General features: G+C 36.1%; 1 protein-coding gene across 1 annotated transcript in view; it reads right to left on the reverse strand.

Moving 5' to 3' along the window:
* The window catches only part of UBE3C (ubiquitin protein ligase E3C), a 74,282-nt gene that overhangs the window by 48,380 nt on the left and 3,892 nt on the right, over window positions 1-22,010 (reverse strand). The window contains exons 2-10 of the mRNA XM_027648433.1: window positions 15,380-15,433; window positions 13,233-13,307; window positions 12,390-12,536; window positions 11,523-11,638; window positions 9,911-10,068; window positions 7,681-7,834; window positions 6,687-6,907; window positions 6,252-6,406; window positions 4,044-4,231 (exon numbers count right to left, since the gene is read on the reverse strand). Coding sequence (XP_027504234.1) covers window positions 4,044-4,231; window positions 6,252-6,406; window positions 6,687-6,907; window positions 7,681-7,834; window positions 9,911-10,068; window positions 11,523-11,638; window positions 12,390-12,536; window positions 13,233-13,307; window positions 15,380-15,433 — 1,268 coding nt within the window. The remainder of the gene's footprint in view (window positions 1-4,043; window positions 4,232-6,251; window positions 6,407-6,686; window positions 6,908-7,680; window positions 7,835-9,910; window positions 10,069-11,522; window positions 11,639-12,389; window positions 12,537-13,232; window positions 13,308-15,379; window positions 15,434-22,010) is intronic.

Genomic DNA, 22,010 nt, shown 5'->3' on the forward strand with positions numbered 1-22,010 from the left:
CCTTATCAATCCACAAAGTTTAGAGATCAGTTAATACAAAACTTGAATGTCCATAGTCTTGACCACCTTTTCTTTTGAAGAAAAAAAATAAAAATAAGAAAGATCAGACAATATTTCTTTTTATGCACATTTTTATAATCCAATTCAAGGGGTTAATTTTCAATATTTGTACTATTCTAAAAATAAACCAAGTGGCTAAAGTTTAAATCCCTCCCATTTGGGGGTTTTGTATTTTCTTGAAAATCTCACTGAATGTCACCAACTTCTTTATTATGACATGTTTTATGTAATGGATTCATTAACAGATTTTCTGTAAAGTCCAATACTAAGATTTAGCACTGTCATTTGGGAGAAGAACCATTTTTCTGCTACCAGAAAGGATAAACTCCTTCCAAGTGGAAAAATGCACACTGCCTCAGCCATGGGCTATGACAGAGTTAAATTCAATCCAGTGATTTCTGTTAAGTATCAATTTTAATCATACCAAATCAAATTATCTGCTCCCAAAAGTAAGTACATAATGATCATTTATTTAGAACCTTCTTTCTCTCTCTAGGTATCTAATTGTCCACAAAGGCCACATGATTTATGTCTACTTGCCAGAACAGTATTTTGGGCACCTTTGGTTTAAAAAAAGTGTCAAATTCCTCCTGTGCAATGGGACAGATTAAATGACCCATTAAGCTTAATTTAGCTGAGGCACCACTACGAGTTAATTAGTTAAAGGCAAGATTTTCAGTCTGGGTCATAAATTGGGCCCAGTTTCCCACTGAGACCATTTAAGTTAATGAAGAGAATACACCAGAATGAGAGGAGCTCACACAGCCTGTCAGGTCACTGCTGCCACGGCAGAGGATTTTGTCACTCCAGAACTGCGAGTAGGAGGCAGCTGCAAAGCCATCCTTAAACAAACTACCCTGCTCTTCAGGCTGCTTTATGCTTCAGCCTCTCTTTGTACTGGACCAAGGATGTAGAGCAACACTTAAAAAAATAAGTTAAAACTTCATACACAATGATTCTGGTTTTAAGAAAAACACAGCACAGTGTCAGAACATTCCCTGAAGAATTACTCCAATAGCTTCATGTAAAGCCTAAATCTCAGCACACACATGAAGACAGGCTGCTCAGATTACACCAGAATGTCATTTTCCAAACAATTTTGAACTGCAGGTTTGAGATTAGCAATGTTACATTAATTAAATAGTAGTGACACACAGCCAGTATGAAACTGCTAAACCCAGATTAGTGATCACTCAGGGGCACTGATCAGACTGACAGCGACTGATGTCCCAGTGCAAGCACAGTTTCCATCACTATTTAATATTCAGCTGTGATGACTGGAAGTCTAAAGTATTACATTACACCCCTAAATCTTTTGCAGAAATAGAATTTACTATTTATTTAAAGTATATTTTGATGAAAAAATGCCTTGCAGGTCTCTCTATAATGTATAACCACGCTCCAAGACTCAAGTTTTTTCTTTTTAGTAACTGTACTCAATAATATCTATCAACTTTACAGTGAAAAGACAAAAGCCCTGTCCCTCTGAAAACAAGGACAATTCCTAATGACTTCTCTACAATCAGGATTTTATTCTACACCTCTCATCTGTGTTACTGAACACAAGCTATAGTTTGGTTATTTCTATAATGTGACCTTTTTCTTTAACTGGGCTTGACTGTGTATTTCCAGAACCTATTCAGAATTTCTGACAACTAACCAAAAGAAATGTGTTTTTACAGTTATCCACCTCTGGATCCCACTGCCCCCCTGTAGAGAGTCACAAAAGCACTTTACAGGCTTGCTCCTTTCAAAACTACACTGTACTTTTGGGCACCTTATCCTGTTCTCTCTTGGTCTCTGTTGCAAAATCAAGGAAATACTGAGTTAATTCAACACCAGTGTTCCTAAGACTATACTGTACAATATCATCAATCACCCAAATCACAGATGTACTGAGAAGCCACAAGAAAAAAAGCATTCAGCTTTGTCAGAGTGACAAAAGTCTATATAATGAGTTTCTTTTTTTCAAGAAGGGAAAAAACCTCAGATCTATTAAAAGAATGCAGAGATATTTGTTGTTTTCTTCCTTCCAATGCCTATGTTAATCTTAGCCTGGTCTTCTTTACAGTTATTGAAAAATTATTTTCAATTATTATTACTCTTTATATAGCATGCCATTTTGCAGATTTGCAGCCTTTATGTTTTTAATTATCATTGTTTTCTATCACAGTTGTAAATGCTGCTAAATAAACAGTCTTTGTAACAACTCTATCTTTTAAACCATTTGACCCAGCCTGTTTTCAAACAGAAAGTAAAAGAGCATTATGGAGCTCTTGGATGATATTAAAAGTAATTTGAAATAAATTATTTCTACTTAACTATTTCTACATGGTTTAATTAAACAGCTATGCATTACTCTGAATATTAAGTAATTTAGAAGTTAGTTTCAAAACAAGTGCAGCATCTTTTAAAAGTCTATAAATAAATTTGATAAAATTATTGGACGATTTAAAAAATCATCAGGCAATTAAGAAAAGTGGAAATTAATGGCAAAAAGTCTTTTAATTGTCTTTTGAAACACCACAATGTTTACCACCTTTAAAACAAGCATCAGATGTCTAGAATAGCTGCTTAGTAACCTAGACTAGGTCTAATATGCACTCAGAATAGGACAAAAGATTGACACCTCCTGAAATGACAATCCCTGGCAAACCCAACACTTATGGTTGACTTGCAACTCAGAACTAGTAACTAAATGCCTACTTCAATTTATCAAATATCTGTGTGAATTAACTTCATTTTGTTCATGGAGGTAATTCCATTGGTATCACTGACACAAATCTTAGTATCTCTACCACTTATTTCTAAAATTCAGCTATTTGGGAGCTATTCAAAAGTTAAAATTTGTAAATTACTTTCCAGTAGAAGACATTGAGAAGAGCTTTCATAACTCCTGAAAGTATCCAATGTTTTAAATAGCTTTTTATGACAAATAATTGCAAAGACCCAATATGGCTTCTCAGGAAATAGATGCCATACTCATACAATTAAAGTTCTGTGACTTCTTTATTCATTAAACACCCTTTTCCACACAGTTCACCAGCAAATCTCAAGTCAAAGCAGTGATGCATTTAAGCTCAGTAATTACTATCCAGGGCAATGTACTACGTGCAACAATAAAGCAGGCACACTAATTCAAGTAGTGCTATGATCTCCAGGTCTCACATCCTGCTCTAATGCAATTAGTCTACAAAGAACTAATTACCCTAATCGAGCAATCACAGTTTCACTGACATCTTACTTCCTCTAACAGCTATAAACACCACTGGGCTAAGATAGCACCTAATTAGTTTTCTGTATCACTGTTTACAATGCAGTTTGAATTATGTTTACAACATTCCCTAAATACTTACTTTACTACCAGCAACTACATACTTACTCAAAACTACTTGCACCAGAACAGTGTTAATACTCATGAGGCTCAGGCTGATAATAAAAAGGTGAAAAATCTCCCATTGTTCTGACATTTGTGGTTGGCAATCTTTGTAAAAGAATACAAGTGAACATGTCCTTTATCTCCATCTCAGGTGCCAAAGCCCTTTCCAAACTACAATGATTTTCAATAGCTAGGAATTGTTTTAATTCGTAGCAACATATTTTGGCTATAAAGAGCTAAGAGAACAAGTTGGTTTCAGTGCTCAGCGAGATAGAGACTGTGGAATCCACAGCACTGAATGTTTTAAATACAAGCTACACCAATTTCTACTAGAATTACACTCAAAACTGTCTCTGACAAGGGAATGGATAACATCCTTCCAAGGATCTTGAGGGGGCACAATGAACAATCAGAAAAATAAGAAACAAAGAATCCACTCTTTGGTTTGTGGAGAATTCAGATTTAAATTCCAAAAATCTAATTTATTTCAGCTGGTCATAAAAGAAAACACAGAAAAAGCCCCACAAGGTATTTAAAACAAGTCTATCTAATAAAACCAATTTCAGATGCATTACAGTTCAAGATCACTATTATTTACACTTGCCTGACTTTTGGCACCATCATTCGGTGTTGTACCATTAGTGTGTGGCAGATTGATGCCATCAGGGTAAAGACCTCCTCACTTGCTGAGTCTCTCCAAACCATATTCAGTAGAGTGTTTGTCTGCTGCTTCGTATCCAATTTCTTCAGACACTCCTCAGTTATGTACTGAACTGATATTCTCCCATCACCCTACAAACACATCAAAGAAAGGTTTGCTTTTAATTTTTTTTTTTAGTGATCAAGTATCCTCTTTTTGATAAAAAAATAATACTTCTAAATTTTACTAAAACATAAAGTTTCCTTGTACAATAAATACAATGGAATCACACATGGATATCCCATTCTTAAAAGTATCAGACCCAAGAGCCATCTTAAACCCCCAGGCAGGCAACCGATGGGTTGTGGTATCCATCTTTCACTTAAGCCACTGGATATACTGCCTTTAATGTAATTATGTTCTGCAACACTTGGGTACAATAAGGAAAAAATCATTTACTGGCATAAAATATGTGAAGAATCATCTCTTCCCACTGACATCAGTTAGCATTGGACATGAAATCCAGAAATGGATGTTGACTGTAAATTCCTTTACAAACAGTATTTCACTTTCATAATCCATGGGTTAACAAACAGCAACAAACTTCAGCATGGTCAACACATGTCTGGGTAGTGCCAGAAGTGTGCCAAGAGGAATGTTTTCTGTTGGCATAGAGTTGAGTCAAGCTCAAGATTTTCTTTTCCTTATTTCCTATCTTTATGTTGCCCCCAACTGAGCAAAGCAGTCTGGTTTCTTGAAAGACACAAGTTAACTAATTATAAATTTTTAAGAAAGAGGGGTTCCCCACCCACCCATCATTTTTTTTTTCTAAGACAAGCATGCATGAAAATACAGAATACATTAAAAATTCACAGGAGAAGCATACAAAACCATATTGCAATAAATAGTATTATTTATTCAAAGTACTCCTCAGAGCATATGTTTTTCTAATTTACAAATTAGTGTAAGTTATCTGTGAAGAGAAATTTATGCTTTGTTTTTACCTTATCAGCTCTTAAACATTACAAATCTCTAAGCCACGAGCAGAATCTGCCAATATTTACATTGCATACAGTGTGTGTATCTGGCAAATTAAGTATTTTATTCACTCTCTCATGGTAAAGATTTTGGGGTATCAATAACACACGGCATCTAAAAACTCACAACTAACAGGCTGCAAGTGTTCCCCAGCAGCACAGCTCTTCCTTAGAGGTTGCTCTCCAAACCAATGTCTTAAAAATGCTGCATCTTTCAGAAATGTACATCACCTTCCATGAAAATTAAGTGGGCATTATAGGAACAGTATCTCTTAGAAGACCTGGTATGCTTCTGCTTTCAACACATAACCAAGAAGCCTTAGAATGCCTGAGACAAAAATCCAGAATTTCCAGCATGTTGTGGGGAAGCAAAATAATCTCAATTGGGTTTTTTTTAATAAATCCTAAATATTGTGAAATTTTACATATTCTACAAGGAAAGCCTGCACATTGCCAAAGTCCTTTGAATGGCAGCATCTTCTGAAAGATTGTTGAATCTACATCTAACTTTGGTTGTTCAAAGCCCTGACACAATTATTAGGTTAAAGTTAGAACAGATTTATTCTACTGCAGGAAGTTTAAACTACAGTGAAAAAGTTCTATTTATAGCACAGTCTCTATACATTATTACACAAAGCAGGTGATTCCCCTTCAAGGGCTTTTGAGTTAGTGAATACAAACAGAGCTAATTCCACAGGGTAAAGCCTATAGTTGAACTTGTATTTCCAAGAGAAAAAAAAAAAAGTAAAGGCAGAAAATACTAAGTTGGAATATCAGGTTTGTGTGTTTCCTGATAACTTAGCATCATCATGGAATTAAAGAACAGACAGAGTAAAAATTCTCTGTAAAATACAAATTTAAAGAAGGTAAGTTTAAACCCTTATTTTTTAAATAAAATTCTGTCCTTCAGCAGACACACTATCTGTAGTTTAAGACCTCTTATTAAAGGGTTTGTTTTTAATGTAAGCAACAAGTTTCATTTGCTTACAGTGAACAGTCATCTATTTTTAAGGAGAAAATATGTTCCCTTCTACACATAGCTAGAAAAATACAGGACTTAAGAGTGATCATGTTTTTCCCTATCTGTGCTACTGCCATAACACAAATTCTTTCAAAGAAATCCCGTACTGCTTACCGGCGTGGTTGTCATTTTACTGATCTCTTCATCCTCATCTTCAGAATCACTGTTTGCATCCTGACAGTTTGCACCAGCAGCAGACACAGGCAGCTGAGAGAGAAAAGTCTGGAGTACCCTCAAATACACAAGAAGTCCTTCCTCTGAAAGGGATCCTACAGCATGTACATTGAAAGAAAAGATCATCAGCCAGATCACACCAAACTATAAAACACGTCTTACCAGAAATACCTCACCAAAACAAGTTATGCCAAATCTTATCACATCAGTGCATTTTTTACTGAAAAAGGTAAGAAGAGGAAATAAAACAGATCTCTCCAACACTTTTCTCCACAAGCTGTCCTTTTTACTTGGCAATGAACCATGTCATGGAAACACATAACGTATTAACTCCCATATGAAACAAACAGTGAACTGGCCACTCAGCTTGCTCACCCAAATATGTTTCTCCAACTGTTAACACAAAGTAGAAAAGCCATGGGGCTTCATCACTTCGTCTTGAACATCCACTTTCTGTTAATAATAGTGCATTCAGAAAGAGTTCATAGGGGAAAATGGTCTGCACGTCAGCAAGCGCTGGAATGATGAAATGGAATATCTGATCTGTAAAAGGTGCTGCCAGAAACTCCTCTGTGAAGGCTGCAAAAATCTGCTGCCTGAAAAGAAGAAAAATTGTTGTTATGGAAAACATAGGCAAAATTTCCCACAATGATACACATGGAATAATATATCGCTTTGCAAGTTTGCACACATCCACCAAGAAGGTTGCAAAGGTGTGCTCCATTAATCCTGACCTAGTACACCAGATTTCTCAGATTTCTCAAAAACTAAATCCTTTTCCTGATGATCTTACATGTAATTTTAGCCCCTAAATTTTTCATGAACTCACAAAAAACTATTTTGACATCGTTTATAATATAAAAAAAAAATCTAAAAAGCACAATTAATCTTTACACAAATTTCTACTTTTACACAAAACACTGTTGTATGCGATACAACCTGAGTCTGGTTTCTGTTCCTTCTGTCTACATACCTGACTCTTTCTTCTGCTTGTAACCTTAGTTATTTCTCTCCATAAACCTCAGCTCAACTGTCACAAAGTTCCTTTCAACTCTAAAATTCTTTTCACCTGCCCTTAGCTGCATCTCTGCTCTCATCTAAGCTTTTCCACACCTGTGTTCCTACGTATCAAGATACCTGCTGTTCTCTGTGCTGTTTACTGTAGCATTCAGCATTTTACTGCCTTTTTCTTAAACACACCTGAAACTACATTGTTTCACTGATGTACAGCATTACCAAAAAATCATCACTATTGCAAATAAATCAACAAACTGCACTGAAAGAATGGCTAGACACTCAACAACAGCAAACCACGCACCTCTGACTATAGCAAATAAGTACAGAAATATCTAATGTGATCTTTATTTACCTTGCACCTTCTGGACAGGAGCTATATGTAAAGTGCAATGGCTTCAGAACATTCTCCAGAAGTATTTTTGCAATAGGGACACGAGAAACATCAGAATACTCAATACTCGAGGGAAGCTTATTGTTAATTAACAAATAAAGCGACTTGTAGTAGCCTGCAAGTAAGAAAAATCACTTTTAAAATACAGCATTAGTTTTCTACTTTTCCATATAAAACAACATTAACTTGAAAAACACTTTACAATTCATTGTATGAAGCTTGACTCAGGAAGACATTTTACAATAGTCTAAGTCATATTCACATAATTAAGAGGCTATATCAGCAACCTGTTTGGAAATATCCCATTATAAAATCATTCATAGAGATCAACATTCAGACTCACTTTGATTTTCAAAGACCAATGAACTCTTGCTGATGAAATGAATTATTTGATTTTTTTAAATAATGACCTATGAAAAAGATGTTCTCCTCTCCTTTAAGTGACTGTAGTCACATTCTACCCTTCCACACTTCCAGAAATGTCAGATTTTCCCCTCTACTCCGAAGCATGACTGCATCATACAGGTGAGAGTCCTGCTGGCAGAATGTCTCAATTCTATGGCCACCTCACCTTAGCAGACTGAAGAACACAATCACTGTTTCCAAAACAGGGCTCTCAGACAGTAATAAAATGCATTATACCACCTATGCCATAAAGACATGTGTAGAGGGTAATTTGTATTTGTCTCACTGAAGTACAAATGGAATCACATGATTTCATTCTTCTTAAAGCAACTTCCCCTTGCTCAATGAACTCCTAAACTAAGACCCAGGTCTCACAACTACAGGAACCACCTGGAAATGCAATAAATAAGTGTCACATCATTGACAGTCCAGTCTAAGACCCTTTGTTGGGGACCACCTAACTTGACATACAATGCAAAAGGCAGGAAGTCCTCATAAAGGAATAACTCAGCAATGCTGACAAGAGACATGTGGAAGACAAATTATATGCAAAAACATATACTAATAAAAGCTGATAACAGATTCTTTACAAATTAAGCATAATAAATGATTTGGAGACAGAACATTTGTAGCTGCAAAAAATGCTTCTTTTTGTTTTCATTTGAAGTCATCAGAAAGCTACATTTTAGTAAAAAATTAATGATTCTGTGATCTTAATAACTTTAATGTACCAGTTGTGAGAATTCATATACTAAAAGAACAAATATATGCATTTTGGAAGATATATTTATTATATAACAAGTTAGTGAGACAAACACAAATACTTCTATAGTTTTTGCTATGGCAGGGTGAGTAAAATAAATGTGCTACAATAAGAGTAATTATTTTTCTCATAGTGACTTGAACATATAGTAGTTAAAAGCAAATCCTTAGTAATAGGATAAGACAGTCTAGTCTACTGAATGTACTGTAAAACTTACACAGAATTATTCCAACAACTAACAAATGGAAGGTGCTCTTTCTGCATTTTACACCAACGAGGCTGGATCTGAGATATTTATTTCAAAATGTTTTTGTTTTTTCTCCCCATCCACAAGTTTCGCAAACTCTACTGCACCAAAAAGGCAAATTATTTTTTTTGGACACTCCCAGAATAATAAAGTTTCTTTGAGACAAAACATAATTTTGGTGCTAACTACACAATTCATTAACTTTCAGTATGTTTGCACAGGTGTAACTCATTGCAGTTTAGCAAACAATATAAATCAAAGGCAGGTCACCATCTCTTTGCTAAGGTGTCCCTGGTGTCGGCAGGATGAAAAGGTAATGCCAATTTAGAATAATAATGAATAGTAATATTTGTAGAGAACAGTACTGCAACACAACGACTAACTTTTACAAAACTAAGGCTCAGATCTGCCACAGTGTGTGCATGTGTCCATGGGAAACTCTGTGTGTGTGTGTCTGTAAACAGCTACTGGATTAAAGCCTTTGTTAGGCAATATCCACCTACTCTCAAAATCTGTTGTAAACGTCTGTATAAGTAACTTGATAGAATATTCAATTTATGAACAGAATTTCTAAAGAAATAAAGCAGTAATTTCTCAAGCAGTGATCTCATGACAAGCACAGTGTCCATCTAGTGTATAGGTTAGTGTACACAGCATTTCATTCATCGTGTCTGTGGTTAAAGCAAAAATGTGATTAAACAACGTGGTCTTCAGGTGTTACACATCCTGTTTAATTTCTGAGTATTTCCCAGAACTTCCAGTTCCTATCTACTCACCTTTTTGAACCATATAGTGCAAAATTTGTTCAATTAATGATGTCACATAGCCGACATCTTGTAAAACTGGCAAATATGTATTCTCAGATGAAAATACCTCAAGCATTCTCATAGGAAGTGCAACATTCAGACTGTCATCATTGCAATTCTGCAATAGCCTATAAATGAAATTAAATTAAAATTATTCAACAAGATATTTCTCTTATTTCACCACAAGCATATGTACAATGATTTAAAACTAAAACTACAAAAAAACCTTCACATTCACCTTTAATTATCTTATTTCTATGTGGTTTCCAACTGTTCGCAGTAGTTTAGCTACATCTTTTTGTTGGCATCTTTATCATAGTAACTCCTCATTTTAGGGTTTCTGTGAATATGACATTCTACCTGTAAATCCTATTAACTCCTACTAAATTCTCTCAATGATTTGGAAGTTTGGAAGGCTACTGCATGAACTAGAAGAGAAGCAAAGGATAATTCATGTTTTTCCATGAAGACATAAAAGCCCCAGAGCAATATGGGCTGGGAACAAATGCTAGGGAACATCACATGCATAACTAACACAATATGACAGCCTTGATTACAGACTGAAATACTAAAAATCCCATCCTTTTAACAACTGTTCCTTACATAACAACTATCAGTGACCACAGAAATGATGAAGATTAAGAGCCTGTTTAGAATTCAAAGGATATTTAGTGTGAGATGTGTATAGGTAGAGTCATCCTAACAATGTGTTTTCTTCCCCATCCACATTAATAGCTGCATTTACAAAAACACAATTTCAACTGTAGTGAAAAGGTACAATTCAGTGCAGTGACACCACAGCTGTGTCCCACTGCACATGGACTTTGAAGCCCACCACTCAAGTCTTCTTTAGTCTCTGATGTCACTGTTTATCACACAGCATACACACTTATAAGAACACAAGGTTCAGTGACTTAAATGAAACAATTTTCTAAAAAAAAAATTATTTTAATGCTCTGGATAATATAACTAGTTCCTATTATTGATAAGAATAAATACACTGTTTTCCAAACCTAGGGTTTAGGTGCCAAATGTTCAAGTCACCTTAACAGATTTACCTTCCTGTGATCCTCCCACTGCAAATAATAAATGCAAAGCTGAAGCCAGTAATGTAACTGATTAATATGCCTTTGTAACTTCCTAACATGCCCTAAATTCCGAGAACAGCGTGAGGAAAGGCATCCTAAATAATATTAGTATTGGAACAACGTGTATCCAAAGCATATCCTCAAAACACAAGTGTACCTCAGATACTAACTTAGAAACGCTATCAGTTCCCAAGAAAACCTGGCTTCCACAAATATTGCTAAGAAAAACAGTTAAGAGCATCCTTAAGCCTATCCTAGGAGAGCATCCCTTAAGCACGTGTTGAACTTGAAAGCCAACAGAGCTTAAGAACATTTCACTGTTCAACATAGGGACATATATCTAATGCCACGGCCCACATACATATTAAACAGTCCTCTTCATAAAATAAAGTTACATTTAATACTTCACCTGCTGCAAAAAGAAACAAAGAAGTGCCCAGCATAATTTCTGAACACTTTTTACATAGGAGAACATAGAAAAAAAAAGAATTTACCTGCAACACAGCCCCAACAGTCTTTTTATTTGGAATAAGCAAGTAAGTCTGTCTGGACCATCCAACTGCTTAACAAACTGAGAACTCTGTTTAATTAAATTCTGACACATCCATACCTGCAACAAGATATGCACAAATTTACTGTTTTGCCTACTGCAACTCAGACAGTAATATTTCAGCGCTGTTGTGGATACCTTTGGAGGGCTTACAAAACACAGACTGAATCATGTTCAGAGGAGAAAAAACCCCACTGTTACACAACATAATCTATATGACTGCTAATACTAAACTTTCAAAGTTAAGACTGAATTACACTTACAAATAACTTTACTCTTAGAATGAAGTTATCTGTTAGGGTTTTTTTATAAATAGCCATAATTCTTTAATGTCCATTATCAATAGCCACTATGAACCATACTAACTCACACACTTGGGAAGCTGGCAGTGACCTTGCAATTGATATGCCAGCATCATTCAACAGTGAGGAAAAAAAAAAAATCACCCAAACACCCTAGGAATGACTAAGGGGCTAAGTGGAAAATATGGTTTAAAAATTAAAATTTTAATATATTCTTTTTAAAAAACCAATGTGAATAATACTCACAGGATTTTTCAGGCTTCATTTCACATATTTTGTGCAGATGTATGTGCACGCACTTGTAAAATCTGATTTTAAGTTATTGTGCCTAAATGAAAAACAGCAGAGTGCAGACCAGCAAAAGCCTGAACTCTTAAAATAAGAACTCTTAAATTAATTTAAGTGGACAAAGGCTTTTTTCCATCCCTACAAAACCTTTTAAGTAAAAGACTACTTTAACAGTGCATGAAACACAAGGACTATGGATCAGGGTATGTAACAGAACTCACCAAACGCTTCGAATCCTCATTCTGTCTGTAGAAAAAGAGTAACTGCCGAACCAGAAGAGTCAAATTAGCTCCATTGGCAGTGGAAAAGGTTCCTCCAGACTGGGCCAAATTAGCACAGCGATCAAATTCACTTCTTTGGATGGAGTACTTAAAAATAAAACATGCATCAATATATCAATAAAGGTTATGATTTAAAAGAGAGATGCAAAATTTTTAAACCTTCATTTCAGTTTCCCATCCAAAGAGGTTGCAAACTAGTTAAACACAGACAACATATATTCATTATGAGATCAAAATATACACACAGTATCACAGTTCCATTCTGTAACTCAGAAGGTACACATGCAACAAATCTGTTCCTTATCAAGAGCATCACACCAAACATTTTAATCTCTTTTATTTAAATTAGAGAATTTAAACAGATAAAGCTCTTTCTCAGAAGAATCTACCCAATGGCACCTTAGAAAGAACAACTTTTTGACTCAAACTACCACCTTAGCTATACTGGGAAAAAAAATTAAAAGCTCCACTGACGTGTGAAAGCTCTTAATATCTAATAGTTTTCATCTGTTTTAATCAGCTAAAAAAACACTGCATGATCCCACTGAGGTCCAGCCACGTTCATGCTTTACAGAATATACATCTGTCTACTAAAATATTGAGTTTCAAATGAAAATGTCAAGAGGGGAATAAAGAATTTCCACTTTGTGAAATATATACTCAAAAAGATTTTTCAATTAAATTATTTACATTCAAAAAGACTTTTCAGTCAAATTATACTAGAAAGTCTCATTTTCAGCAAAACTGTTTAACATCTTTCTAAATAAATAAATAAGTACTGACTTGATGTTTTCTGTCTCTGTACCCTCTTACAAATGACTGGATTATTATTGCATTTTTCAGCCTCCGCCTTTCTTCCTGTAAAACAAAGCAAGAAAACCAAAATCAACATTGTGGGGTTGACTCTAATTTCTGCCATTTTACCAAATATATTAGTACTCAAAAGTATTTTTTTAAAATGAAAATTAAGCAGCAATCATTAGTCAAATAAAGCATTTTAATGTTTGTACCCAATACATATAGATCAGTGGGAATGTTTTTTAAGTTTTTAAGGGCAAATTTACCACTGAGATATTGCAAAAGAATTTTTAATACTCAGTATGTAATACTATAAAAATTTTTAAAAAATCATATTAGTTTGTATCACTTTATTATTAATGTATTTTATAAGACAAAGTTTTAATACTATGTTGAAGAATTCATCAAATTGTATGACAGCTTTCCTCTTTCTGCATAGATCAGCTAACACTGAAGACCCACTTATTTGTTTTCATTCCAATAATATAAAATTATCATGATGCTGGCACACTTAAGATATGGGGAAAACAAACAAAAAAAATCAGTTACTTGGAGATAGTACCTCTGTCAAAAGGAAAATGAGGCTTAAAGCTTTAAGCTCAGGAGCACAACATGGAAATTAATGAAAATTGTTACTCTCTTCTTCAAACCAGACATATCATGTGTCTTCCTCATTAGCTGGAAAGAGTAGGTAAAATCATTCCTTTACAATGTCTCACTTTCTGAGGAACTGAAAGCCAGTTTGCTTGAGGTGCTATGGGAAGAGCACTCGGAGGGTTCCCTGACAGCACCCTCAGCACATCCCATCACACTAAATATCTGTGGGAAGTGGCTTCTGTAATTATGTTTCTAACAATGCCCATATAGATTCTTAGGGGATAAGAGGGAAGTAAGTAGTTGCTCATGAACCCAAAGCTACAAAGCAGTGGTTGAGGAAGGAAAAGTACAAGGACTGAGAAGCCTCCTTTAAAATGAGAAATTTTTACCTAATCAATCCTTGAACTACAACAAGCCTTTAATTCTGAGGGCCACCAAGCAAAACAAAACACAGAAATATTTTCCTAAATTTCATTAAAATACACTTACGAAAGTTCACATAAACCTTCAACTCATAAAACCGTGATTTCTAATTTATTGTCCCATAAAGACACATCCAACTTAAAAACATAACCTGGAGCTACCGAGAAACACCAGACAAAATTGTTATTCAAGGTCTATTTCACTTTTCTTGGAAACTCTGGTTCCTAAAGCAACTTCTCTGCATAAGCATATACTCAGAGACTGTAATTAAATCTAAAGCATCGACCAAAATCAAAATTTTGACAGGCCAAAGGCTATTTTTCTCTCCAAAGTATCTACAGTAAAAGTGCAATCAGGAGAGAGTTTCAATTACAGCGAGGCAGTGTCTCTTCATAACCATAATGTAAGGTTCAACTAAAACACAGATATGTTCTCCTTTTCTCTAGGTATGGGTTTTATCTCAGAATACATAATTGTCAATTAGCGACCCGTAATTGCAAAGGTTTTAAATCTGAGGTCGCTGCTAAGATTCTGCTACAGGCAGTTTTTAAAAATCCATAACTGATTTTATTCTCAGAGGAGCCATTCATTTTGTGAGAATGTGCCACAGAAAATCGTTGTGTGCACATGTGTACAAATACAGATGTGAGTAAACTGCCTCTGCACTGGCTTTGCAGAACACAGAATTCAGCAATGGAATGGGTGGTTACTTCGATGGATGGAAAAAAGTCTGTGAACCACAAAGACTTTTCACATACGTTGGTAAGAACTCATTGATCATAAATTTGATGCACAACACAGAATTCTGAACTAGCTGGTGAAATCCTAGTAGTTTCATACTCAAACTTGGTCCATAATTATACACCCATGTTGGGAAGAAAAAAAAAGCAGTTAACTGTGCTCGGAAACTGAGGAGCCATTGCAGAACTTGTGCTTAATCTAGCAAACACACCTTTAAGGGGTTTGCCAACTGGAGCACGCTGGAAGACTACACAGAACTTGTAAACTGAAACAAAACATTCCTGACCTAAGTATGAACTGCAGCAGAAGTACTTTGCACTGCAAAAGTTACATCAAATTAAAATCCAGTGGGCATCCAAAGGCTACTTTACCTCTCGTTTTCTCCTTTCTTCCTGAGTCCGATGTAGGAGAGAAGCCTTTTCTTCCTGAAAGACACAAACAAAGACACTTTCACATTTTCATTCAAACATGATTCAGCTGCCTTTGTGACATTTAATGTAGACTTCACTTCAGGGATTATTCATAATACATAAAACAATGGAGAAAAGCAGGTGTTAATCATTTTTCTTGCTTACAAACATAAAATGCAGCCCTCTCAAAAGAACAGTGACGGAGGGAAGCTCTGCCCTTATGAAAAGGGACAGGCAAACAGCAGCAAACTGCACTGATCTCTGTCCAGGTTTGTGTTCTCAGCATCCCAAGAACCTCAGCAAACATCACCTATTTAGAGATGACAAAGTAAGGTCCCAATCCCACCAGACAGTACCAAATGTCGGAGTGTTTTCCTTGCCTGGAGCGCACCCAGGTGCCTACAGCAAGTTGTGGCACGTTCAAAGCAATCACATCCTGTCCCAAGGCCCCTTGCTTTTGTCTAACTTGCACAAAAGCACGAAGCTCTTAAATTTACTTATCCTATTCCTCGAAACTTGTCCAGGAAAGGTGTCAAGAGAGACACACAGCATTAGTGGCAGGATTTTTTTCTTTTAAAATTGTGAACTCTTCACCTAAATTAAGGAGAGAAACTGAAACTTTCAGGGCAGCGACCTCTCCAACAGTGAAAATGAAAAGAATCTTTAACTATTCATGAGGCCTCAAAGAACAACACCATTACAACAGAAAAACCCGTACATTAGCTTTTAAACCACAACCATAAATCAGTACACATGGATTACAACATATCAACAAAGCTTTATCTGCAAGAATCTCTTACTGGATGGTTTTGTGTAATTTCCAAGAAAATATAAAAAATAATTCAATTTTGATGAAAAGCATTCAGCTCCCAGTGCAGACAAGAGCTGAAAGTACTATGGCACCTTCCCAAATTCAGACTAAAATACACAATAGATTTAAGGAAACTATTTTCTTTTTTTGCCACTGTTACACATATAATGACTTCCTTTTTCTCCCTATGCCCTTATTAGCCTAGAGAAGTTGAGAAATAAAACACACTCAAGCTGAAAATGTGTTATATTTGAATACATAAAAATCAATTTGAAGTTGGCAAACAAATGTTTATGAAATACTGAACCACATCCAAAACAACTGTGCTGGAATACTTTCAATGTCTACCAGCAGTTACAAAAACTGAGGGCAAAACTCTTCTGCATTTCTTTTTAGCTGATACAGAGGAAGCAAAGTCATGATTCTCTTAGTTTCTTCAGGAAAGAAAATACTCGTAACACAGACCACTGAGAGAGTGAAAAACACATGTAAAAAAAAGGAATTTGAAGTTGGTTTTGTATCTCAGATCATTTACTGGAGCAAGCCTAAGGAAAAAATCCCACAAGAAGGTTAACCGTATTTTCCTCTAAAGATGGTATTTCTGGCCAAAGACACCACTAACTGCAGCTACTGCCCTCTAAAGACAGGGTTTTTTCCACGTGTTAAACCCAGTATAAACAAATCGTAACAAAATCCATACATGAGATGATGTTTCTCCTCTCAAGCAGTAGGAAAGGCACCAGGTCTACTTGGTTAACATGAGGCAAGAGGGTCTGACCTCACACACACAAAAAAAGACAAAATAACCGTACTAAACTAAGAAATAGCTTCAGGACTTTTTCAACAGCTAATACCCAAGGCAATAAAGTTGTTAGTAAAGTGCCCCTATTTAGAACTGATCGTTCTGCAGCAGCACCATGTAAAGAGAGAATGGAGAGAAAAGGCAGAACACCACACAGAAAAAGGAAGACAAATTTCTGCACTTAAGTGGAGAAGAGAGGTACAAAACACCCCAAACAAACCCAGTAAATGCAAGTGATTGTTAGATAAAGGAAAATAAGTGGTCAAAGGGCTTATCAGAAACAAGTAATTTTAAAGCACTTAAAGAACAAGGGAGATATAACAGGGCAGGATATCCTCACTTAGTGCATCACCAGCTTTGCATTGATCAGGAATTGGGTCTCTCTGAAGAAAGCACTCTTTAAACCAAACCACACTTAAAAAACTAACAAAATTCAAGTTCTCAGTCAGTCACATATTTGCTTTGAGTACTTGTAAAGAAAAACACCAACTTGTTAAAGTATAAATTAAATACAATAGAGGAACTGTCCTAAAACAACAAAATATTCAGGTAAGTAAATCCCACCTTTAAAGAACTATTATGGCTCAAATAATACTGTTGTTCTTGTTCACAAGACACGCACAGATCATAACTATGGCTAAATATTATATTTAAATTAAATCCAAGAGAAATATATCTCCTTTGGAGTTCTTAAACCAAACTGGAATACGGTCTCTTCAGAAATTAAAAAGCAACAGTACATGTGCAACAACAAAAAAACCTGCTGTGGGAAAGATATGAGAAGAACTGTGAAACAATCTTCTTCACCTATAAGGGCCATTCTAACAAAATTATTTCTTTTGACAGCTAGATGCACAGTCTTCTCTGAAATCCTCCCTCAATTCCTCCTCAAAAACCAGCACCGTGGAAAAGAGTCAAACTCAGCTGCTGTTGCTCTCTGCTGTTTGTGAATGACAACACCATTAAGGTGAGTGGTGCAGTTTGACAACTCCCACCCATCCAGTCACTCACTGCTCCTGGCTACAGCTGCTGCTCCAGCACCTCTTCCTGCCTGTCAACAGCCAGAGCTACTCGTGGAAGGAGACGGTCTGACATAAGTCCCAAAGATCACGCCCAGCTCACTCCTACTCCTCACCTGCCTTGCCTCACTCCTGTGGTGCTCATGCCATCTTCCCTCTTCACCTGCCAGACAGGCAGATGACAGATGTGGAGTCTAACATCAGGTATGGAGTCTAACATCAGGTATGGAGTCTAACATCAGGTATCTACCTATCAAGGCAGGCAGACAGACAATTTAGGGTGAACGAAGCAGGAGCTTGTCTTGATCTCATCACTCTCTTCAACTACCTGAAGGGAGGTTGTAGCCAGGTGGGGGTTGGTCTCTGCTCCCAGGCAACCAACAATAGGACAAGGGGACATGGGCTCAAGCTCTGCCAGGGGAGGTTTTAGGTTGGATGTTAGGAAGAAATTCTTTACAGAGAGGGTTATCAGGCATTGGAACAGCCTACCCAGAGAGGTGGTGGATTCACCATCCCTGGAGGTTTTTAAAAAGAGATTGGACGTGGCCCTTAGTGCCATGATATAGTAATTGGAGTTGGATCAGAGGTTGGACTTGATGATCTTGGAGGTCTTTTCCAACCCAATCTATTCTATGATTCTATGATTCTATGACTCCTTCAACCTTAATTCAAAAGGAGTGAAAAGCCACTTAATAAATCACAGTCCTGACACTTTTTATGATGTCTTCTTCCTTCAGGAGCTTGTCCTCCCCAGTGCAGAGCAGGGAATACACTGTTGGTGACTTTCATGCAACGTTTAGTGCCTTTCTAGGAGTCCCTTTCCCACCTGCTGCTTTCTCCAACAGAAGATATTGGTAAAGACAACCAACCTCAGGCACTCCCACACAAGGTGCAGGACCATGAAAAGCCCAATCTGAGAAGTTTTCTACACCAAATATGTGAGGCATCACACAAAGAAACAAGAAAGCAGAGAAACAGCATGGGACAGCAAAACACAATGTGGCATCTACCCAAAGGTTAAGACAGAAGGAGGAAAGAGGTGAAAAGAAGGAAGCAGATGGAGGACAGCATACAGACAGGAAAACTAGAGATGTCACCAAAGAAATGTTAAGTAACGTTGAAATGTTGCTCTGCACATCAGGACATGTATGTATGTACCCTGCTATTCATCACAGCAAAGCCTGGAGTGGCACCACTGCTGTAACAGAGCAGCTGATGAGAACAGTCACACACAACATAACAATGTCAGTGCTACAAAAACACCAATTAAATCCACAATGAAAAAAAACTGAACTGTTTTCTTGTCCTCGTTTTGCTGAAATATACTCTTTGTTTGCAAAAACATGCCTACAGAACCCCTAACTTTTACATATCCCAGACAAAGACTGAATAAGGTACACAAATATACAAATTGTTCTTTTCGTCCTGCATTTTAGCACTTTGCCTTGAGAGTGATAAACTTTCGGCCCTCTTGGCTTAAAATAAAGGTTCAGAAAAACAAAATATATACATAATTAAATCTTTTTAAACAATTCTAGCATTTGTTGACTCTTTTAAAATCTGAAATTGAACACTTCTGGAAAGCAGTGTAAATAAAGCAGATAAACAGCTCCAAGCAAATAAATTTAAAACCTAAATACACCAAATACAAAGACAAAACCAAATAATTATTTTCAGGTACTGCCTACCCACTGAGCACATTTAAAAAAATATTAACAATAACACACTGAAGCAAAAAATAAATATTACTAACAAATGGTTGATATTTATTTTTAAACAACCAGGATTTATTTCAGTTACTTAGTTGAGAACACTTTCTATTCAACACTACAACAGATCATGCAAAGTACAAGGCATGACTTTTTATGAAATTTACTTGGGAAAACAAAGAAGCAGTTGATCTTTTAATTTTTGGGAACAATTATAAAAATTTGTATAGTTTTCATCTACAAAATGAGGAACATGAATTTAGTTTGAACCACATAACAAAAAGTAACAACTCCCAAAGTAAATGAAGTGACTTAAGCAATTTATGGAATAAAATTCCTTTCAGCACAAGTATTTAGTAAGTCCAAATTTGCAGAGAACCGGTTCCCCACCTTCTCAACAACGTTTCTGTTTCCCAAAATTATTTTAGACAAGATGAACTCCAATTGGTTTTTTTCTGAATAGTTAAAAAAACTTGCACTTTAAAAGACTTACAGTGTCTTCAACTGGACCTCAATTTAAACTCCACTGAACACGTCTGACTAAAACATGCTCCGCTGCTTGAAACATTCTGCTTTGAAACAGTTTGTGACTCTCCTAAATCATGATGTAAATAACCAGATATATGTTTATACATAGAGAAGACCATCTTCCAGAAGAAGATATTTTGAACTACACCCAGCAGGAGGCATTTGGCCAGGGAAAGCCCGACCTCAAGAGAATAAACGTCACAGCACTTGCTAGAAAACATCTCAGCAATTTGGCCGAAATTTTACTGTAGGATGTCGGGAGGATGTGGAACCACTTCTATCACAGTACCTAAAAAACCACACACAGTGGAACCAGGACTTGACTGGAAACAGGAGGCTCCAGAGGCCAACTGAAATGCAAACAAGTTGTTTTTACATTTACACTCAGTCTGTCTCTATTATGGTTTTTAAAGTGTATATTGAACATGTAGTTATACTTGAGCGACTTCCAGTGGGAAGTGTCCCTGCCCATGACAAAGGGGTTGGAACTAGGTGATCTTTAAGGTTCCTCCCAACCCAAACCATTCTATGACTTTTCACTTTCTCAGCAATTAGCAGGGGAAAAAAAATGTATTTATAAAAACGGCAACTTTGGTTTTGGATATGAAAAAATAACTCATAACTGAAAATTACAGCACAATCTCTGCTGTCAGCTACCTACAACTGCATCTTTCGTAGCTTCTGTGCAAATGAGGAGAAATTTAAATGTCACAGAGAGGAAAAAAATCCCCAAGAACCTAATATCCATTAACTAGTTTCCTACTGACAGTCATTTTACATGATAGTCTCCACATACTTCCACACCACAGATCTGAAATTCAAAAGGTATTTCGAGACTTAGGCTTTCACATTTCAATGTTCTGGGCAAAACACAGTTCTGACTCAGAATGAGGTTTGTACCTGTATAAGGATCTACACCATGTGCTTTAAGGGGAAAAGGTTTTAGGGAGCAAAGCAGTGCAATTCTTTCCCACCGTTCAAAAATAATCAGTGAATTTATAATTGTAGTCTAGAATTCCTGCACTATAAATCACTGGCATCATTTCAGTTCCATTGTGACATGGTATAGGTTCAAAAAAGTTATTACAAAACACTAATTCTTCCTTCCTGAAATTATTAACAATTTTCCTCAGTCAGTAAGAGAGAAACAAAACTTGTTTTTAACTCTGCCCCATCATTGTTTATATCCTACAGACATCTACCATGATAAGCAATCCCAACCCTGGCAGATCTTACAGCCTACTGCCTTTAAAAGATTTTTATTCCACAAGAAGCTACTTCATGTGTAGAATACAGACAACAGAGCAAACAAGGTACTTCTGGAGTTCTACCTCTGCACTTCAGCTAAGAACAGGGAAAAATACACAGGAATCTAATGCTTAGTGTTATGCTACTAGTTTAAGAAAGTGCATCAGTAGCTACTAGAATAAAATATAAACAATCTTTGTAAATTGAAGATGTCTTATTATTAAAACTGTTCATATTTTAAAATACAGATGGAGTCATCACTATTTATCACTATAAATTAATTTGCTCATTAGTAAACTTCCATGTGTTTCAGAAGAAAACCCCCAAAATATAAAAAACCCCAAATTCAATGAAGTTGGTTTCACTTTCACTTTCAAGACAGTGCTAACTCATCTGTATTACAAATTCAGAAAAAGGTTTTTTTTAAATCATCTCATAATATACTATAATTTAAAAATCCTCTATTTTAAACAGT

The sequence above is a fragment of the Corapipo altera genome, unplaced genomic scaffold (assembly GCF_003945725.1).
Source record: "Corapipo altera isolate COAL_440 unplaced genomic scaffold, ASM394572v1 47, whole genome shotgun sequence".
Taxonomy (NCBI): Eukaryota; Metazoa; Chordata; class Aves; order Passeriformes; family Pipridae; genus Corapipo; species Corapipo altera.